This window comes from Miniopterus natalensis, chromosome 2, assembly GCF_054644295.1.
Source record: "Miniopterus natalensis isolate mMinNat1 chromosome 2, mMinNat1.hap1, whole genome shotgun sequence".
Lineage (NCBI taxonomy): Eukaryota > Metazoa > Chordata > Mammalia > Chiroptera > Miniopteridae > Miniopterus > Miniopterus natalensis.
The window spans coordinates 184,280,655-184,299,986 of NC_142082.1; the positions used below are offsets into that span (position 1 = coordinate 184,280,655).

General features: G+C 60.7%; 1 protein-coding gene across 1 annotated transcript; it reads left to right on the plus strand.

Annotated features, from left to right (window-relative positions):
- The first annotated feature begins 879 nt into the window (after positions 1 to 879).
- Positions 880 to 18,310, plus strand: PARVG (parvin gamma). Its single transcript, XM_087814021.1, has 13 exons — positions 880 to 988; positions 2,698 to 2,778; positions 3,897 to 3,961; positions 5,325 to 5,427; positions 6,954 to 7,094; positions 8,070 to 8,185; positions 8,440 to 8,495; positions 9,502 to 9,524; positions 12,037 to 12,095; positions 12,305 to 12,373; positions 14,114 to 14,215; positions 17,670 to 17,742; positions 18,201 to 18,310. Exons 2-13 carry the CDS (start codon positions 2,712 to 2,714, stop codon positions 18,308 to 18,310), a joined length of 984 nt encoding a protein of 327 aa, XP_087670147.1. The 5' UTR covers positions 880 to 988; positions 2,698 to 2,711.
- Positions 18,311 to 19,332: the final 1,022 nt, after the last annotated feature.

Consider the following 19,332-nt stretch of genomic DNA (forward strand, 5'->3'; position numbering starts at 1 on the left):
TGACACAGCACTGAGGCTTACCCTCCCTTCCGGTGCTGGGCTTGCTGTGGAACCGGCCTGAGTCAGTCCGCAGGAAGACGGAGGCCACACGGCCACAGCCAGACGCACTAGGTGAGGCCGTTCTGGCCGCCAGCCTTACCCACTGGCCGCAGAGGAGCCCAGCAGAGGTGACCCCGCCGTCCCAGGGCTCCCAGCCGACTCACAGGCTCACGCACTGAGTAAAACGGTGGCTGTTTTAAGCTGTGTTTTGAGATGGTTTGTTACGCAGCAAACACTGACCTGTGTACCCACCTTGCTGCAGAGGCGTGAGGGCTGCCCCGTGGCCTCTGCTATTTTGCAATGACCTCAATTCCACTGAAATCGAGGAGCCCATTTCAACGGCAGCATTTCCCAGCGTCCTTCCTGGGCTACAGAGCCCCGCTACTGCTTTCCCGTGTGTCCCCAGTGTCCTCGGTCTTCTCAGGGGAGAGGCTTCTGTGTGATCCAGGTGGGAGGAAGGGGGGACTGGCTGGTGGGGACGTGGGGGCCTCGGGGGAAGCTGACTTCCCCCTGTGGCCTCAGTGGTTGGGTGGCTGGCTCTGCCACTGGGAAGCGAGAAATCTGGGGAGGAACTGGCTTGGTTTGTGCAGTGGGGAGGGGAGAGGAGAGGAAGTAGAAATACTAAATTCGAGTTGCCTGCAAGGTGTCGGGGGCCAGGAGGCGTGGCTGGGTTGCGGGCCGCAGGCAGAGCTTTCCGGTGGGCCCGTGGTGGCATCTCCTTCGAAGCGCCAGGCCTGCCGCCCGGCGGGAGGAAGCAGCCTGCAGCCCAGCCCGGCGGGCCCTGCAGCAGCCGCGGCCCAGCCCGGAGGAAGTGAGCAGCTGGCCTCCGCCTCCTGGGGCCCTGCAGCCCCCTGCCGACCTAGGGAACCCGGAACCCGCTTCTGTTTGCAACCCGGGGCCACCATTTAAGCTCCGTGACCTTCACTTCCTTGCGTGGAGGAGCAGCCAGGTGAGTCCTCCTGGCACCTCAGCCTGAGGGAGGCCTTGGCCGCCGGGGCTGCCTGTCTGTCCGAGAGTCTTGGGGGCCCGAGCTCACACGGGGACGGCTCCGAGGCGCAGTGAAAACTGAGCCCAGAGAGCACGGTCTTAGTGGGGGGAGCCAGGCCGAGCGGCCCCTGCGCCCCTGCCCCCTCCCCATGCGGAGAGGCGGCCCCCCAGCAGGTTCCCACTCCCCTGAGCCTCATCCAACGCAGAAAAGCTACCCCCAGACTCCAGAGGGAGAAACAGGCCTGTGGCCGAGAAGGAACTGCCCGGGCTGCTGATGGCTTGAGGCAGCTCTGGGCTCTGCCACTCAGCTGCCTCTGGCCAGCAGGCAGTCAGGCCCTTCCTTGTGAAGAAGTGTCAGAACCAGAGAGGGCAGGGTGTTTGCCTGAGGTCACACAGCACGAGTGAGGAAGAGCTGGCCTGAAACCTAAGCTTCCTGATACCCAGGCCGGCTCTTTCCTCTTCTCTGGACACAGGCCTTGAGCCAAATCCTGGTGTCCAAGAGGAGGCTTGGGACTCAGGGGACAGGCCTGGCCTAGGGGCTGTGTTCTCCCTGCTCCCTACATCAGGGCAGGATGGTCTCCCAGGGTCCCCAGACTGGCTGCTAGTGTGACAGGGTGGCCCCAGCCCCATGAAGGCCTCCGTCTCAGCACAGCTCTGGGCCCTGCGGGGCCACCACCAGCTTGTTTGCCCTGCCTGACTCCCGGGCCCAAATGTCTGTCCAGTTGGCAACTCAGAGGAGGGCCAGGGGCTGCAGAAAGACGGAGGGAGTGTGGCTGCCAGTCGAGCAGGAGAGGAAGTCGGCCAGGAGAACAGGAAGGAAGCCCTCTGGTCTGAATGCACCCACCCCAGGCTGGGGACGTGCTGGGTCCCCCCACGATGAGGCCATGCACACTGTGGGTGCCGGCCCTTTCCATGCTGGAGGAGTGTGAGACCCCAACCCCCCCTGAGAAGGAGCCCCACTGCAGAGAGCCCTGTTCAGGACTGGGGACCAGGCAGGGCCGGGCCACCCCTGAGAACCAAGCCTGCACGAAGTGGGACCAGTCCTGGTGACAATAGCACACCAGCTTCGGTCACTCACTCAGAGGCTGGGGGTGCTGCTCTGGGCCCAGCTGACCAGGCTCAGGGGCCCAGGGGGACAAGCGGGTGTCTCCCCTCCACTGCAGAAGCTCAGGCTCTGGAGATAATATCCATCCGTGTGCTCACCCCGACCAGCCCCCACAGGCCCCCACAGGCCCCCAGGTGTCCCCTTGAGCTCAGGGGAGGAGAGGCTGTCCCAGTTTTGTCCTGACTGTGGGGTGCAGCGGGGTTGGGGGCATGTGTGGGGGACTTCCTGTCCTGGAGTAAGTGGGGGGTGGGGGGATGTGTGGGGACCTCCTGTGCTGCAGGAACACGGCGGGCTGGCCACTCTGCGCCCGGCTGAGGACCCCCCTTTGCCTGCCGAGGCTGAGCTCCGTTGGTGCCCTCGGCCACGCGCCCTCCTCGCCCTGGAGTCCGGGGAGCGTTGGCTGCGCGCCTCCTCAGGGACCCCGACCCCTTGTCCGGCCAGTGCAGTGGCTCGTCCACCCAGAGCCAGCCCCCGCCCTGTCCCCGTGCCTCCTGGCCTGAGAGAAGTGACACGGAGCGAGCAGAGGCCGCGCGGACCGTGACGCCCTGCATCCCCTGCGTCCCCAGGGCCGGCGGGGAGAATGGACACAGAGTCCCTCTACAACCTGCTGCAGATCCCCAAGCCGGCAGAGGAGGAGCTCCCACAAGGTGCGCGGCCTCGGGGCTGGGGGGCCGGGCGGGCGGGGGGGCCTGCATCGCCAGCACCAAACGGGCCCCAGGAACGTGGGGTCCTTCCGAGCTGTCAGCTGAGCCCCGGTCCCGCTCGGCCCCTGCCGACGCCCCCTCCCCGCTCCTGGACCCTCCCGCAGCTGCCCCGGGCCCCTCACAGCCGCACATCGCGGGGGTAATGGCGATGTTGGGTGGGGATCGCCACGCGTGCCTACTACGTGCTGGGCTGTGCTACGCACTTCCTGTGTGCAGCATCTCGTTCATGGCTCCTTTGTACACATGGGGAAACTGAGGCACAGAGTCCCCGCATCCCAGAGCGACGGTAACCCCGTGGTTAAGCTGGGAGCCAGCCCGAGGCGGCGGCTCCGGGGTCCAGGCGCACCCCCGCAGATCCGATGGCTGGCGGGCGGGGTCTGATGAGCGGCTCCCTTCCCGCTGTGCCGGGCTCTTTAAAACCTGGGCGTCAGGACAGGAGCCCTTCAGCGAGCGGGGTCCCCTCAGCGCGTCTCTGCCTGCCCAGCGCGGGCGGTGTGGCCACTGCCCCAAGCCTGTCCCCGCGGAGATGGAGGGGATGGCGGTGCTCAGCTGCCCGGAGGCAACCCCGCAGTCCCCGGGCAGGGCGCTGGGGACTCATTGGAGCTCACGCACCCGCAGCACGGAAATACGGCCACAGGGAGAACGTGTGAAATGATTTTGTTGCTGTTAATCTTCACCTGATGATGTTTTTCCCATTGACTTTTTAGAGAGAGTGGGAGGTAGGGAGGGAGGGGGGAGAGAGAGAGAAAACGGGTACGTGTCTGTGTATGTGTGTGCAAGTGTGTATCTGAGCGTGTGAGTCTCTATGGGGGGGTGTCTGTGTGTATGTGTGCATATGTGTGCAAGTGTGTGCTGATGTGTTTATGCCTGCCTGTGCGTCTGGGAAGGGCTGTGTGTGAGTCCACGTGTGTTCCTGTGTGTGTGTGTGTTGCGTGTGTAAAGCGGCAGGACCTAATTCCCCCTGTGGTCAAGGCGACAGCTCTACGAGTGGCCTGCGGGGGGAGAGCTGCCAGGGCCCCGCACGGTCCCCAGGCCTCTGTCATGCTCACCTCTGCTTCCAGGAGAAAAGAAGAGATTCCTGCCCCCCACTTCCCGGAAGGACCCCAAATTTGAAGAACTGCAAAAGGTGAGGCGGCCTCTCCGGCCCTGGTTTCTCTGGAGGCAGCTTTCGTCTCCCTGACCTCGGGCGAGCAGGTGGTGACCCCGCAGGCCCCCGAGACACTTGTGGAAGGAGCGTTTACTGAGCACTGACTTTATACCTTTATATACGATCCCAAGCAGGCCTCACGGGGTTGAGAGGGACCTGTTGTCACCTACATCCCAAGGAGGGGACAACAATGCTCAGAGAGGTGACCTGACCTGTGGGGGGCCCGGGGCTGGCTAGCACAGAGCTGGGGTTTGACCCAGGCCGTCAGCCCCGAAGCCTATGCTCCTTCAGTTGCTGGGCGCCCAGGGCCATGGACAGCTGGTGATGTGGTGGGAACGGGTGTGTCTCTCAGTTCACAGTTCTGTCCTTGGCTACAGGACCAGCTGGGCACAGGCTAAGGACCTCCATCTTCCTCCGTCCTACTTCTCTACTCCCCACGTGGCCTTTCTATTGCCTCCTCCAGGGAGGCTTCCTGACCTGCACCATCTCCCACCCCCAGAGGATTTGTGGCCCATTTCCCACCCCTTCCTTCCTCCCTCCCTTTCTCTTACTCCCTCCACCCACCTTTCCCACTGCCGGGCACTGGGACACAGAGCAGACACAGTGTGGCCCCTTCTGGAAAACCTGGGTGCTGGCATGTCACCTTAGCGTGTGTTCCTCCAAAAACTGATCCTGAGATCAGGATGTGGGTGCATGCAGTTGAGCTGGGAGGTGACAATCATGGGAGATAGTCAGGGAGGTGGGGAAGTAAGAAGGGGGGAAAAGGAGCCCCCCAGGGTGAGCGATGGAGCGAATGAAGGCTGCGAGAGCTCAGGTCTGCTGGGCGGCTGTGGGGACCAGTGGGGACAGCCCCTTGGAGAGTTCCTGCCAGGGGTGGAGGAGCCTGGTGTTTACAGACCGAGTTCTGGTTAGCTTGGGGCAGAAGCAGTAATTTTCTGCTGCTTCTGGCCCCTGGAGCACAGGCAGGGTTGGGTGGCCTCAGGGGCAGCCCTTGGGCCGAGCTGCAGAGGGGAGCAGCTGGTGCGCAGCACATGGTAAGGTTTAGGGCCTGGGATGGGACAGAGCAGCCCCTGTACTACTAACCCCTTACACGGGACAAACCGGTCTCCCAGTGCCCAGGTCTGTGGTGAAAAGCAGAGTGTGTTCGGGAGCCTAGAGCAGGCCCCTAACGGTCTGAGAGATCAGGGAGGGCTTCCTAGAGGAGGTGATGTTTGACCTGGCCTTGAAGGATGGGTAGGAGCTGGCGGGTGGGAGGAGGGCTTTCCAGGGCGAGGGTAGTGCTGAGCCAGGCGAGGGGCCAGGTGAGAAGTGGCCCAGGTCAGCGGTCGTCTGGGACCTGCAGGTGCTGATGGAGTGGATCAACACTGAGCTCCTCGCCGAGCACATTGTGGTCCGAAGCCTGGAGGAAGACATGTTCGATGGGCTCATCCTGCACCACCTTTTCCGTAAGTGGCTGCCCCCCCGGCTGCCCCCCGCAGGTGGGCTCCTTACCCAGCCTCATCCCACCCTGGCTGAGCTCTGGGGCCACAGTCCTTGCTTCCCTCTGCTAAACCGTGGGCTCGCCCACCCCCGCACTGCCTCGCGAGCATTTATGGAGCACTTGCTGATTGTGGGCTGCTGGGGACAACGAGCCAACCCATGTCCAGGCCCGGGCTGTCCTGGCTGCTGGAGGGAAAGAGGCCTTTGAGGTGACCCAGCAGTGAGATGACCCAGCAGTGAGATGACCCAGCAGCTAGAGGTGGCTGCTCCTAGCTGGGTGCTCCTTTGCTCCTTTCTCAGTCTGGGGAGCCCCCTCAGGGTGCCTCCTGCCCTGCAGGCCTTCCCCACCCACCCTCTCCCTTCGCTGGTATGAGGCCCTGCTGGTCTAGGGTCTGTCTGTGGGGTGGGGGGCGGCGGGTCTGATTCAGTCCTCCATCAGCCTGGGGGCTGCTCAGGGCCTTTGCAAAGGCCTCCAGAACAATCCCCGGCCTGCCTAAGGCGTCCTGAGCACGGAGCAGGTGTGGTTAATCCCCGGCGCAGCTCCGAGCTGTTACTATCCCCACTGCACAGCTGAGCGCACTGAGACTCCGGGAGGCCTTGAAACTTGTCCAAGGTCTCACAGTGAAGAAAGCCGGGAGTCAGGCTTTAACTGCTGGCCACACTGCCCTGCAAAAAGGAAGTGTACAGGGCTGGGGGGGCACAGCGGGGGGCAAGGTGAGGGGGTGGGGTTTGCTCAGGCCCCACAGCCTGCAGGCCCTGTGTGCGGAGGGGTTAGGGTCAGGGTTAGGGTTAGGTTAGGGTAGGGTTAGGGTTAGGGTCAGGGTCAGGGTCAGGGTTAGGGTTAGGGTAGGGTTAGGGTTAGGGTTAGGGTTAGGGTAGGGTTAGGGTTAGGGTTAGGGTCAGGGTCAGGGTTAGGGTTGGGCTAGGGTTAGGGTTAAGGTTAGGGCTAGGGCTAGGGTTAGGATAGGGTTAGGGCTAGGGTTAGGGTTAGGGTTAAGGTAGGGTTAGGGCTAGGGCTAGGGCTAGGGCTAGGGTTAGGGCTAGGGTTAGGGTTAGGGTTAGGGTCAGGGTCAGGGTCAGGGGTAGGGTTAGGGCTAGGGTTAGGGTTAGGTTTAAGGTAGGGTTAGGGCTAGGGCTAGGGTTAGGGCTAGGGTTAGGGTTAGGGTTAGGGTCAGGGTCAGGGTCAGGGGTAGGGCTAGGGCTAGGGTTAGGGTAGGGCTAGGGTTAGGATAGGGATAGGGTTAGGGTTAGGGTTAGGGCTAGGGCTAGGGTAGGGTTAGGGTTAGGGTTAGGGTTAGGGCTAGGGCTAGGGCTAGGGCTAAGGTTAGGATAGGGTTAGGGTCGGGGTCAGGGTTAGGGTTAGGAGGGGTCGGGGCTCTTACCTGAACGCTGGCCAGGCTCAGCCCCCTAGAGGAAGCGCCCCGCCTGCGGGCGCCCTGCAGGATTCCAAACCTTGTCCCCCGCTCCCCTCCCCGCTCTCTCCCGCACTCAGAGAAGCTGGCGGGGACCAAGCTGGAAGTGGAGGAGATCGCCCTGACCGCTGTGAGCCAGAGGCGCAAGCTCCAGGCTGTCCTGGAGGCCACCAACGGCAGCCTGCAGGCGGAGGAGCAGGCGGTCAAGTGGAGCGTGGACGGTGCGTGTCGGGGGGAACTGGGGAGCCTGAGTCCTTGGCTTGGGGAGGCCTCTCTCTACCCGCCAGGCACGGCTCAGCCGCCTCACGTGTGGGCACCATCCGATGGCTTGGAAGGAGGCAGAGGCCTCAGGCAGGTGCAAAGTCGGCACAGGGTCACGGTCCTGACCGAGGAGCAAACAGCCCTACGCACTCCTGTCCCCGAGGGTGTCACTTCAGCGAAACCCAGCACGGGGACCATAAACAGTCTTGTCCTAACACAGCCGCTATTTACTGAGGTCCAAGCACCGCGACGGCCCATCTTCCTTGGCAGAGGGGCCCCCGCAGGCCTGTCTCAGGAGTTTATTTCAGTCATATCTGCAGAGCGTGTTCATAGGGAGTGAGGGTGTGCAAAGCACCGGGGTTTCCCGCCTCGTTAGGAGTTTGCTTTGAATTTCCTGCCATTCCAACCTCTCCACTCTTCCCATTCCCCAGATGAGAAAACTGAGGCTGAAAGGAGGTAAGTAGTTTCTCTGAGGTGGCAATGAAGCAACTGTTTCAAACCCTCTTGTGGGGCCGCAGGCCACTGCCATCTCCACTTTCCAGCCTCAGGTTTAGTAACTGGTGTTTATAATGTTGACCCTGAATTAAGTCACATTTGGCTTAGATCTAACCATTTGTCCACCCGGTGTCCTACTGTAGGACAGGACGTGGCTGTTTTCAGGTGTAAACAGCGTTTCAGGGAACATCTATCTCCCTGTCTCCTCCCCGGCCACCCAGCAGGCTGTGTGCTCCGGGCTGTACTCAGAGGGAGGATGACTGAGGCCGTGTGTGACCATTTTGGGGTCGGAATGTCGATCTCCAGGCCTCTGCCTTCCAGAAGGCGGGACATGGGTCTCTGTGGTCTACAGAGGGTTGCTGTGACCATAAGGAGAGCTCCATGTGGTCCAGGTAGGGGTGGCCCCTCAGCTCTGACCTCATGCCCCTCTCCCCTGCCAGCCATCTTCAACAAGGACCTGCTGGCCACCCTGCATCTCCTCCTGGCTCTGGCCAAGCGCTTCCAGCCCAACCTGCCCCTCCCAGCCAACGTCCAAGTGGAGGTGATCACCATGGAGGTAAGCATGGGGTGCATGGCTTAGGGTCCACATCGCATCCCCGGGGTCGGGGGATGCTGCAAGGCCTCGTGGGGCTCAGGGCTCGTGGGCAGGAGGGTTGGCCAGCCACAGTGGGGACTGCCCGGGAGGCCACGCCGAGGGGGACGGGGGGCAGAGGAACCGGGGCTCCGCAGGGCTGCCTTGGCTCTCCAGACTGCGCAGCAGGCGTGGGCCGAGTGCCCTGGGATCACTGTCCCTTCCCTTTCCATCCTTAGAGCACCAAGAGCGGCCTGAAGTCGGAGAAGTCGGTGGAGCAACTCACTGAAAGCAGGTCAGGGAAGGAGCGGGGCCGTGGTGGGGCTGGGCCGGGTTTCGTGAAAGTCGGTGGCGGGCCCGGCCAGGGGCAGATCTACCCGCAAAACAGGCAGAGTTGGGATCAGAGGGGCCCTGGCCCTCGGTCATGAGGTCACACCACAGCCACCAGGGGCTTGAGTGGAAGGCGCGGTTGGAGCCCACGGTGCCACGTTCCTTCACCCCTGTGACCCTAAAATCGCCCTCCTCTGCCCCTGTGAGTTCAGAAGCTGGGGTGAGGGCCCCCCCATCTCTAGGCTGTGGGCTGAATCCTGGACCCCACCGGGCGCCTGCCCCTCGGCTCTCTGCCTTTATGCTGAGCCCTGGGTCTCTGTCCCAGGCCACTCCCCGCCCACTCCCCGTGGTCAGCTCCCCTCAGAGGGGCCGCCTGGCTCCCAGGACAGCTTGGCCCGCTTTGGGCCCAGACCTTGCTTATAGGAGGCGGGGTGGGGTGGAAAATTTAACAAGAAAGTGAAAGAAAATCCCATTCAAAACAATAAAAACAGAGTGAAAGAAGCCGGACACACAAGAGCACAAGCTGTGTGATTTCACGGCATGAACTTCTCGAACAGCAGCACTCGCGGGCGGGCGAGAGGAACCAAAGCGGGGCGAGGCTCGCGGGCGGCTGGGGGTGCGAGGCGCACTGCGGTGCTGCGGAGGCGCCCCCCTCGCTGGGCACGCGCGGGCTCTCGGCGAGGCCGCGCGCACGTTACTGTGTGTTCAATACACCTCTGTCCCCTTAAACCAGAGCAGCAGCCCCCCAAACAACAAAACCCGGGCGTTTGCAGGCAAGAAGCTCGGGGGACGCGTAGGGGCCTCTGCTGTTTGCTTGCCCCGGGCCTGCCCCTTGCAAAGCTGCAGGGGTGGAGCACGCCCGTGTCTTTGTCAGCCTTGCCACGGCCAAGTCTCATCATATTAAAAAACTATGGGTCTCGGGGTTTTTTAACCATTTGTTTGTGCTTTTCTCCCCCACGATTCCCCCTCAGCACGGACAAAGGCCAAGGTCCCAGTGAGTATCGCTGCCACGTGAGGCACCCGTGTCTCGGGCACGTGGTGACAGCCACGCAGGCGCGGGGCTGATTGCCGGTGTCCTCTCCCCTTTGCCGTCTGCACTTGCATCTCGAGCTTTCTTCTGGCCCATCTGTTGCTCTTTCTGTCTGTCCCTGCGTGGATTTGGCTGGCTGCTCCTCATGCCACCGCTCAGATGGGTGGCAAGGTCTGGAATTCCCGTTGGCGGTGGTGACGGCGTCGCTAAGTGTGTGGGCTCTGGGGCAGATGGCCTGGGTTCAAACACGAATTCTCCCATTTATTAGCCACGTGAGCTTGGAAAAGCCCCTTAATCCACTGTGCCTCGGTTTCCTCATCTGTAAAATGGGATTAATAATGGCACCCGCCTCTTAGGTTGGTGATGAGGGTTGAAAGGGAATTTGTAAATGTGCTTAGCACAGAGTGAGTGCTTAATGGGGCTGGTTCAGTAATGTGGCTGCTGCTTTGTGAGAGAGCTCTTCAGCTGGCTGGCTGACCCTTCCTTCCTTCCTTCCTTCCTTCCTTCCTTCCTTCCTTCCTTCCTTCCTTCCTTCCTTCCTTCCTCCCTCCCTCCCTCCCTCCCTCCCTCCCTCCCTCCCTCCCTTCCTTCCTCCCTTCCTTCATCAGCCGGGCTGGCTAGCTCTTCATCTATTCACCCATCTACCTACTCACCCACCTCTCCACCAATCCATCCATCCATCCATCCATCCATCCATCCATCCATCCATCCATCCATCCACCCTCCATCCATCCATCCATCCATCCACCCACCATCCATCCATCCATCCATCCATCCACCATCCATCCATCCATCCATCCACTCATCCATCCATCCATCCATCTACCAATCCATCCACCCACCCACCATCCATCCACCCATCTGTCCATTCATCTACCAATCTATCTATCCATCCATCCACCATCCATCCATCCACTCATCCATCCATCCATCTACCAATCCACCCACCCACCATCCATCCACTCATCCATCCATTATCCATCCATCCATCCATCCACCCACCCACCATCCATCCACCCATCTGTCTGTCCGTTCATCTACCTATCTATCCATCCACTCACCATCCATCCACCCATCTGTCTGTCCGTTCATCTACCTATCTATCCATCCATCCATCCATCCACCCACCATCCATCCATCCATCCTAACATTACTTTTCCTTCCCAAATCCTCCCCACTTAGGACACAGAGCTCTATGGGCAGGAGGCTCTACACGGGGCACCTCATCTGCAGACATGGAAATAATCACCTGCAAGGGGCAGAGGGAGGCTGCCTGGGGAAAGGAAGGAGAGGGGAGGTGCAAGGCCGGGGGGGGTGTCGGGGGGTGGTTACTGGGGTTGCCCAAGGAGCAGGGTTTGTTAGGAGGGCGCATGAAGATGGGTCACACGGTAAGGGGCAGGGGCCCAGGACAAGGCCTCCTTAACACCTTCTCCAGCACATGCATCCTGTCCTGGCTGGGTCGTCTCAGCATATTTGCCTCTATTCCTGGCTCCTTCGGTGACAGTTTCCCTGACCACAGACCAGAAGGTCTGGTAGGGACAGTGGTGTTTGCACTGTGATTACTGGCTTGCGGGGCTTTTTGACATGCACGATGCTATCTGTTGCCGCTCTTCCACCTCACTAATAAAGGCATAAACAGGCCCAGAGAGGTGAAGTGACTTGCTCAGGGTCACACAGCTGCTGAGTGGCAGAATCCAAAGGTCAGCTCTTCTAGCCAGTCTGTATATTCAGTGCCCGAGGGCCAGTCCCCCTGGGGGAGGTGTGTTAGCTGCAGACAGTAAAAACGCATGCTGTGGGCAAAGGGGGTTAGTCTGAGGACCCGGGGTGCCTGAGGCCGGACTGGGAGCCTGAGCTGCCAAGAGGCTCCTTCTGTTCCAGCCCCTATGGGCATGACTCAGCTGCTGAGGGCACTGGCTGTGTGCACACTGCAGGCTCAGGCACTCTGGGCCAGCTCGATGCCTCATTCTTCCAGTCCACAAACCCCACAAAGGGACCCGTGGGCCAGGGTCCATCCAGGGCTGGCCCCTGCTCAGCCACCTAGGGCAGCTTCTGTGGACCTGTGGGTGGAGCAGGGAACTGGGAGGAGACAGGGCAAGTTTCAGAGGGAGGGATGGTGGCTGAGCAGACACAGTACCAGGTGTCCCCTGCAGAATAGATGGCCGTTTATTGAAGCCCTGCTGCAGCCCAGCCACCATGCCAAATTTGATCTTTGCAATGACCCTACCTGGTAGGTATCACCAGGCATACTTTACAGGTGAGGAAACCAAGGCACAGAGAGGGGAGGTGATTCCCGCTGAGCCACACAGCCCGGGAAGCGGTGACTTAGATCCAGGCCTGTTTTTAAATTCAAGAACCTTGAGATAAAATGAAAGCTCCCTCTGGACTGGTTTCCCTGAGAAATTTCTGTGGAAGAAAGTCCCTGTTTGACTCAGCGATAATAATGTTGTAACGAGGTGTTTATTGGGTCTGTCTGCAGAGGACGTCTTTGATGAGTTATTTATGCTGGCTCCCGAGAAAGTGAACGCCGTGAAGGAGGTAAGAGATCAAAGCTCTGAGCAGCTCTCTGGCCACCCGCCCGCCGCCAACCTGGGTCGTGCCTCAGGGGACAAAGGGGGGGGGGGAACAGGGCCTGGTCCACACCTGCTGTGTGCTAGGTGCTGGGTGTGTTGGGGGGTTCTGTCCCCCTAAGCGGGAAGGCCACAACCCTGAGCTGGGGCCTGGGGACTTTGTCCTTTCTTGGATAGGCCATCATGACCTTTGTCAACCAGAAGGTAGAACGCCTGGGCCTGTCCGTGCAGGATCTGGAAACCCAGGTAGGGACTCAGCTGTGGGGTCCCAGGCAGGGGACAGCCGTCAGAGAGGAGGGCTCACGGGCCACTGGGAGCCAGGCCCGCCCTCTGTCACCTCTCAGAGCCTTGAGGTCCTCTCTAGCTGGGGAGTGTTGCTGGCAGGCAACATCACCAACCAGGACACCGTGGGGATCCTGTGAAGTGGGGCCGTGGGAGCTTTACAAAGGGGCTCATCTATGCTATTATTACTCTTCATTGAAAATAACAATTTTCAGCTCTTTTTTCAAAATTAATCTTAGACTACCAGCTACCAGACTCAAAGCCCACAAGTGTTCCCCCGTAACACTGTATACGCCCACCCACAGTGTTTTGTAGGTCTGGGCTATGTGCCCCGCGTTATAAATTAAGGCACAGAGAGGTTAATTCACTCATCCAGGGTCACACAGCGATTTATGAACCTGGGATCTTAACCTAGCCTGCTGAGGCCAGAGTTTGTGCTCCTCACCACCTCACATGGTGGCCACAGGAGACGTCTGTGTGTGGCATGGTGTGGTGACATGGCAGGGTGCAGACACCAGACTTTGAAGCTAGGTGGACATCTCCACAGTGGCTGTATGGCGCTGGGCCTGGACTTCTCTGAACCTCAGGCTCCTTGTCTTTTAAAATGTATACAACAATACCAACCTCATACAATTGCAAGTAATAAATGAGATTGTGACTATTCAATATTTAATATATTACCTGGCACACTAAATAATATATTATTGTTTAATTATATATATTAGAGAGAGAGAGAGAGAAACATCGATGTGAGAGAGAAACATTGATCAGTGCCTCCCATATGCACCCCGATTGGGGATCGAACCCACAACCAGGGTATGCGCGCTGACCGGGGATCAAACCCGCAACCTTCCAGCGCACAGGTCGATGCTCACCCAGCTGAGCCACACCGGCCAGGGCATGTTCAATTGTACTTTATATGAGTATAAACAGGGTGACTCCGTGGGTCTGCACTCTCCCTGTTTCACCTCTGTGTCCCTCGGTAAAATATCGGTGTCAGAGAGCAAAGGCACGGACAGGGATGGTGTTTAAAGACGGCTGGATAAAGGGGAGTCTGAAGTCCCCGGAATCTGGTGGTGTCACCAGGACGTGTCAACAGAAACGAGTTGAGGCTGAGCCAACAGCATCAGGGGGGACCTCACGTGAGGAATTTCCACTAAGGCCTGTGAGCGGTGGTGCCCAGTGCCCAGCCCCGTGCTGTATCGTTGAGGAGGCCGAGCTGGACGTGTTGGCACATGATCTACCGGTGCCAGGCGGCCCCCACGAGCCGAACAGGCAGGAAAATTCGCGGGCGCCGGCCGAGCGGGCCGTGCGCTGGGCCTGGCTCTTCCCCGTGGAGTCAGTTCACACTGCTCCCGTTTCCTCCTGCATCTCTGTAGCTCGTGGGCCTGCGCGTGGTTTAAAAACGATGTGAGGCTGTTTCACTGGCGATGTAAAACAGCTCCTTTATTGAGCACGTACTGGGTGCCAGGCGGCCAGGAGCCGCTTTACCCCCGCGGCGCCAGTGTTGGCGGCAGTGCTCCAGGGGCAGGGGTGCCTCCCAGTTCCTCAAAAGGGAGGCTGAGGCCCAGAGGGGCTGTGTGACCTGTGAGGGCCGCACTGCCTGGGCAAGGGGAGCAGGACCCCAGGCTCAGAGAGGCTGCGTGGCCTGGGAAAGGCGGCGTGGGCCCCCAGGCCGCGTGCCTCCAGGGATCGCCCTCGTAGTTTGCAGACGGGGTCACCTTACTCCTGCTGATTGGACAACTGGAAGGCTTCTTCCTGCACCTGAAGGAATTCTACCTCACTCCCAGCTCCCCTGCGGAAATGGTAAGCTTCCTAAGCTACTCCCCACGGTCTGCCTCTCAGGGGACAGGTCTGTGGAATGGGCAGGGCCAGCCTCCTCTCATTCACCTCCAGGTGGAGTGAAGGGTGGAGAGGAGGTTTGTCTGCTCCTATGTCTGCCCATCTACCCACCCATCCACCCACCCACCCGCACACCGATCCTTTGACTTGCCCATTTACCCATCCAACCAATTTCACTCGCCCTTCACCTGCCACCCATTCTTGTATCCATCTATCCAGTTCTCTGCCTGTCCATCCATCCATCCATCCATCCATCCATCCATCCATCCATCCATCCACCTGCCCACCCACCCACCCTCCATGCCCCTGACCCCTCATTCCCGAGGCCCTGCTCGGTGTCAGGCCCTGTGCTGTGTGGACCAGAGAGACAACCCAACACAGCTCCTGCTTCTGGACCTCCCAGCCGATGCCCGGCGTGCTCTCAGGGCCACGATGGCATGTGTTGGCTCACTGTGGGCCAGTGCGCGACCTGGAGGACAGAGGGGTAGTAAAATCTGAAGAAGCCAGGAGAGACATTGCACACGAGGTGACCTGTGAGGCTGACTAGGGTTTGCTCTGCAGAGTTAACTAGGGAGGCAGCCCCAGGGGAGGGAACAGCGTCAACCAGGGCCCCGCTGTGCACAAAAGCACAAGTATTTTGGGGCAGTATCCGCTGTTTCACCAAGTTTAGAACCAACTTCGAAACATGAGCCACAGTAAACGGGGGGGTGGGGGGAGGAGGCAGCCTCTCAGCTCTGCCCAGGAGCGAATGTTACGGCGCATTGGCAGCTTCAGCTGCAGGAACGTCCGGTAAAACGCTGCGGAGGCCATTAGTCAGCGAGGGCGGGAGCCACAGCCCCTTCCGGAGGTGGCACAGAGGAACTGCCGTCCTGGCACGGTGGCCTCTCGCACTGGGTTTGCACCACCAGACCTGCCTTGTCAGCGGCGTTCGGTGAGACGTTGAGGATGGTGGGAGAGAGACGTTATCTGTCCTGCAGAAATCAAAACCCTGGAGACAGGGGCCAGTCCGCTTCCCCCCACAGTCAGTGATTTCTCCCCAGAGGATCAGAGGGCACCCTCCCGGGTCCTGACCGCCCCTTAGCTCTGCGGAACTCAGCGTTTTCACCTCCATCATCTCAACCCGGGCGCGGGAGAAAAGTGATGCGTTGGGCAGAGCGCGGCCGGACATCCTGGAGCCGCCCGACTGAGCACTGCCGAGGAGCGCGACAGACAGCGCGGGGGCCCCTTCTATAGTGTCGACAGCAGCCCCTCTCCAAGCACAGGCTCTGCGGGACAGGGGAGCGTGCTTTGCCCCTTTCACAGCCGGTGTGTGCTAAATGCTCCATCAATATTTTAGAAATGAGTGAATGAACCAAATGTTTCTGAAACACTGGTCTCAGGAGATGCTCTGTGACAAATGGACCCTGTGGTCAAATAACTTGGGGAAACATGCGTAGTCTCGAAGGTTCACGATACACCATAATGTACGTATTCAAGGCTCTGAGAAGTCCTGCAGCAAAGGATTTCCCTATTGCTCTGTTTAGCCAACGTGTCTCCAAACATGTCTGTGTTGGTCACAGACCCTCTTCCATCTCTACCCTGGATCACGCCATCAGAGGCAGGGCCGCGGGGCTCCGCCTCTCTCCCACGGTGACGTCCCGTGCACTCGTGAACGGCGATTGTGAGACATGGACAACAGCAATACGGCAGCCCTCATTGCCCAGATTCTCCAGCCCAGGGAGAAGACGCGGGGACACAGTTACAGGACTGTGGAGCTCTGATCTGCTCCCTCTGAGAGGCCCCTCCTTCCCCAGAGGTGTGGACCCTGTGACAGCTTTTGTTTCTTCTTGACTGACTGTAGAGAGGACAGCCCTGCTGGCCGGTGACCCTGCCACTCCCATTCTCTCTTGCATCTGACCTACCCCAGCTCAGCCGCTCTGTCCATCCAGTGCTCCAACATCGACAGTCCCCAGTGGGGAAGGACCTGCTCACCCTGCCCTCCAGGTCCCAAGGAGGGGCCGCCATGGCCCCTTGCAGCCCCTAGCGAGCCAGCTGCCCGGGAGGACAGCAGTCCTTGGGGGCGGGTGGAAGATCCTCCTCCAACTCTGCCAGGACTGTGACCCACCCCCTTACCGCCCCCAGGGGAGCTCTTTCTCAGGGGCCCGAGCCCTCCCACACGCCACCTCCCAGCCCCTGTAGGGCCAGTAGGCCAGACGTGGGGAAGCAGCAGGGCAGCCTCGATGAGGCCAGGCCCCCTGGGCCTCCATCATGCCACCTTCAGACCCCAAGCTGTGCCTTCGGACCCTGTCTCTCATCACCTCGGACCCTCACGGCAGCCTTGGAGCGGCGGTGGGAAGATGGGCTTTTCCACGGTTCAGAGGAGGGAACTGAGGCCCGGCCGGGATGTGGGACTCGTCTGACCTGTGACTTTCGACCTGGTGGGGGTGATGCACAGACATCCATCCCAGATCCCAGGACTCGTCCTGCCCAGACCCACCAGGTGACCAGAGGCAGCCCGGGAAGGGCTAGACTCTGCCCGACTGGGCCTCCTGGCTGGGTTACCATAGGAACTGCCTAGCATGTGGCTGGCCACCAGTCTGGGGTGTCTAGCCCCACAGTGGACCCTCGGGTGGCTGAGACCATGGAAGGACCTGCTGGAGGTCACAGAGAGTCAGAGGTTCAGCCAACTTTAGGCCTTGCTATCCCCCTTCACCCCACACCCCTCTGTCTGCTGCCCAGGCTCCTGTGCACAGAAGGGTGGGCTCTGTGCGGCTATCTCTGAGGCCCAAGGGAGAGACTAGATGTGGAAAGGGAGGTGACCCCCCAACCCAGGGTCTGCTCTGAGTCCAGGGCTGACGGGGCTTCCTGCCCAGCATCCCGTATCAAGATGTGGGGGCAAGGGTGGTGACCCCATTCTTCAGGTGAGCAAGGGGAGGCCCGGGGGCCAAGCGACGTGCTCGAGGTCACCCGGTGACCAAGCCAGAATTAGGGTCCCGGTGGGCCAGGGCAAGGTTGGCTCTTCCAGCCTCCAGCCTGCTTTGCACAGGCATTGGGAAGAGGCAGACCTTGTTCTAGCACTTTCTGTCACGTGAGTTCAGATAAAGCCCCTTGGCCACTAGGAGCCTCGGTTTCCTCATCTGTGCTTTGCCTGTGAGACGCAGCTGGCTCTGGGGGGATGTCACCCACAGGGTGAGGGCTGTCTCAGAAGAGGCCGGGATGGACCCATGCTCCTACCCCTGGCTAAGTCCCCTCCCCCGGTGGACTTACCTCCCTGCGTTGCCTCCACCAGAAAGCCTTCCCTGATCCCCAGACTGCATTCCCATTAGAGGTGGCCTCCTTGATGCGTGTGGCCGTCATGGGTGAGGGTGGGCCTGCTGCTGGGGGCCTGGATTGGGGCTACCTCACTTTGCCAACATCTGGTGGGGGCTTGTCATTGCAGCTACACAACGTCACCCTGGCCCTGGAGCTGCTGAAGGACGGAGGCCTGCTCAGCTACCCCGTCAGCCCCGAAGGTGAGCATGGGGTCCGCGTGGGCGGGGGCCGTTCCTTGGGCAGCCAGCCTCGGGCGGGTGCACAGAGTGGGGTGCGTGAGGGGCTCCTCTTGCTGGCCTGAGTGCATAAGGAGCGTTTACAGAGGCTTGCTATGGGGGACATTGTGGCTCCCACCCACCCCATGGTGGAGGGATCCCAGGGAGAGGAGATGGGGGTCTGGGCCCCTGGGCTGGGCTATCCAGAGAGGTGAGATCTTAAGGGGTTTCTGCATGGCAAGAGGGGTGCTGGGGAGGACTGGGAGGGACGAGGGGAGCAGGGCCACGTGATGGGCCCTGGGACTCAGGCCGAGCAGGACCAGCTGCCTGGTTTGCCGGGGCTTTTGGGAGTCAGCACCGGAGCCCCGAGTCCCAGGCACACTGGGGTGGTTGGTCACCCCATCCCCGGGCCTGACAGGCTCCCCGCTCTCCTCTGGCCGCAGACATCGTGAACAAGGACAGCAAGAGCACCCTACGTGTCCTCTACAGCCTGTTCTGCAGGCACAAACTCAAAGAAGAGGCGGACAGGGTGCCCCGCGGGCCCCCCAGCTAACCGCCACCCCCGCCAACCCCGGCCAGCTCCGGTTTCCACCTGTCCGAATATCTCTGAACCCACCAGGCATAGATCCATTTTGAGCCAACCTCTGGCCTCGCTCGGTTTATTTTAACAAATGTATTTCTGGGAGGGATCTTGGGAGCCTGCCAGCGTCCTGGAAGGGCCATTAAATATGCACAAGTAGGAGCTGACCCTGTCAGGCCTCCCTCCCCAGGGGCTGAGTGTGGAAGGTGCTGGCCTCTCCTCTCCGAGCCTCCCCGACCCCCACGGGCAGACAGAGCCCCGCGACGTGACCTTCACCCGGGCGTGAGGGTCTGGCTCTGAGGGCAGAAGGGGCTCTCAGGAGTCGGGGCTGACGGCCAGAGGCCCGGGCCTGCCCGCACTCAGCTGCCGCCGCCTGGGGCGATGGTCCCAGAATCACCATCCATTGGCAGGAGCCCCACATGTCTCCAAAGCCAAGCCCCTGAGCCACTGGGGGAGGTAACTCAGTTACCCGCCCAAGGCACTGAGGCCCAGGCCCGCCCCACGGCTAAAATCACCAGCTTTGCCCAAGTCACAAAGGAGATGTCCTTGTGGTTGATTAGTGGCCCAGTCTGTCCCCAGGGAAGTGCCCGAAGCTCTGGGTCCTCCTGGCATCACTGGCTTTCTGAGCTTTTTGCTGACCCTGCTCTGTCCCCTACCCCACCCCATTCCCTCCAAGCTGAAAGCTGAGTGCTCCTTCCAGGACTTTCTGAGCCTCTCTGCCCTGCCCCGGATGCCCTCGTCCCACCCACCCCAGGACCGGTCGCTCACAAGAGGAGGGGGCGTCCTTGAGGAGAGAGTGGAGGAGGGATGGGCCTGGAACAGGGTGGACACCTGGGGGGTCCCGGTGAGTTGGGGTGAGAGGGGGGGAGGGGCGTGGCTCCCACAAAGGAGGCCGAGGAGGGGCCAGGGAGCCCTTCCCTCCTCCGTGGGACCGCCTGGCTCTCCCTGGCTCCCTCTCCTCCATCCCGAGAAATCCGACTCGGGCTGAAGTGGCC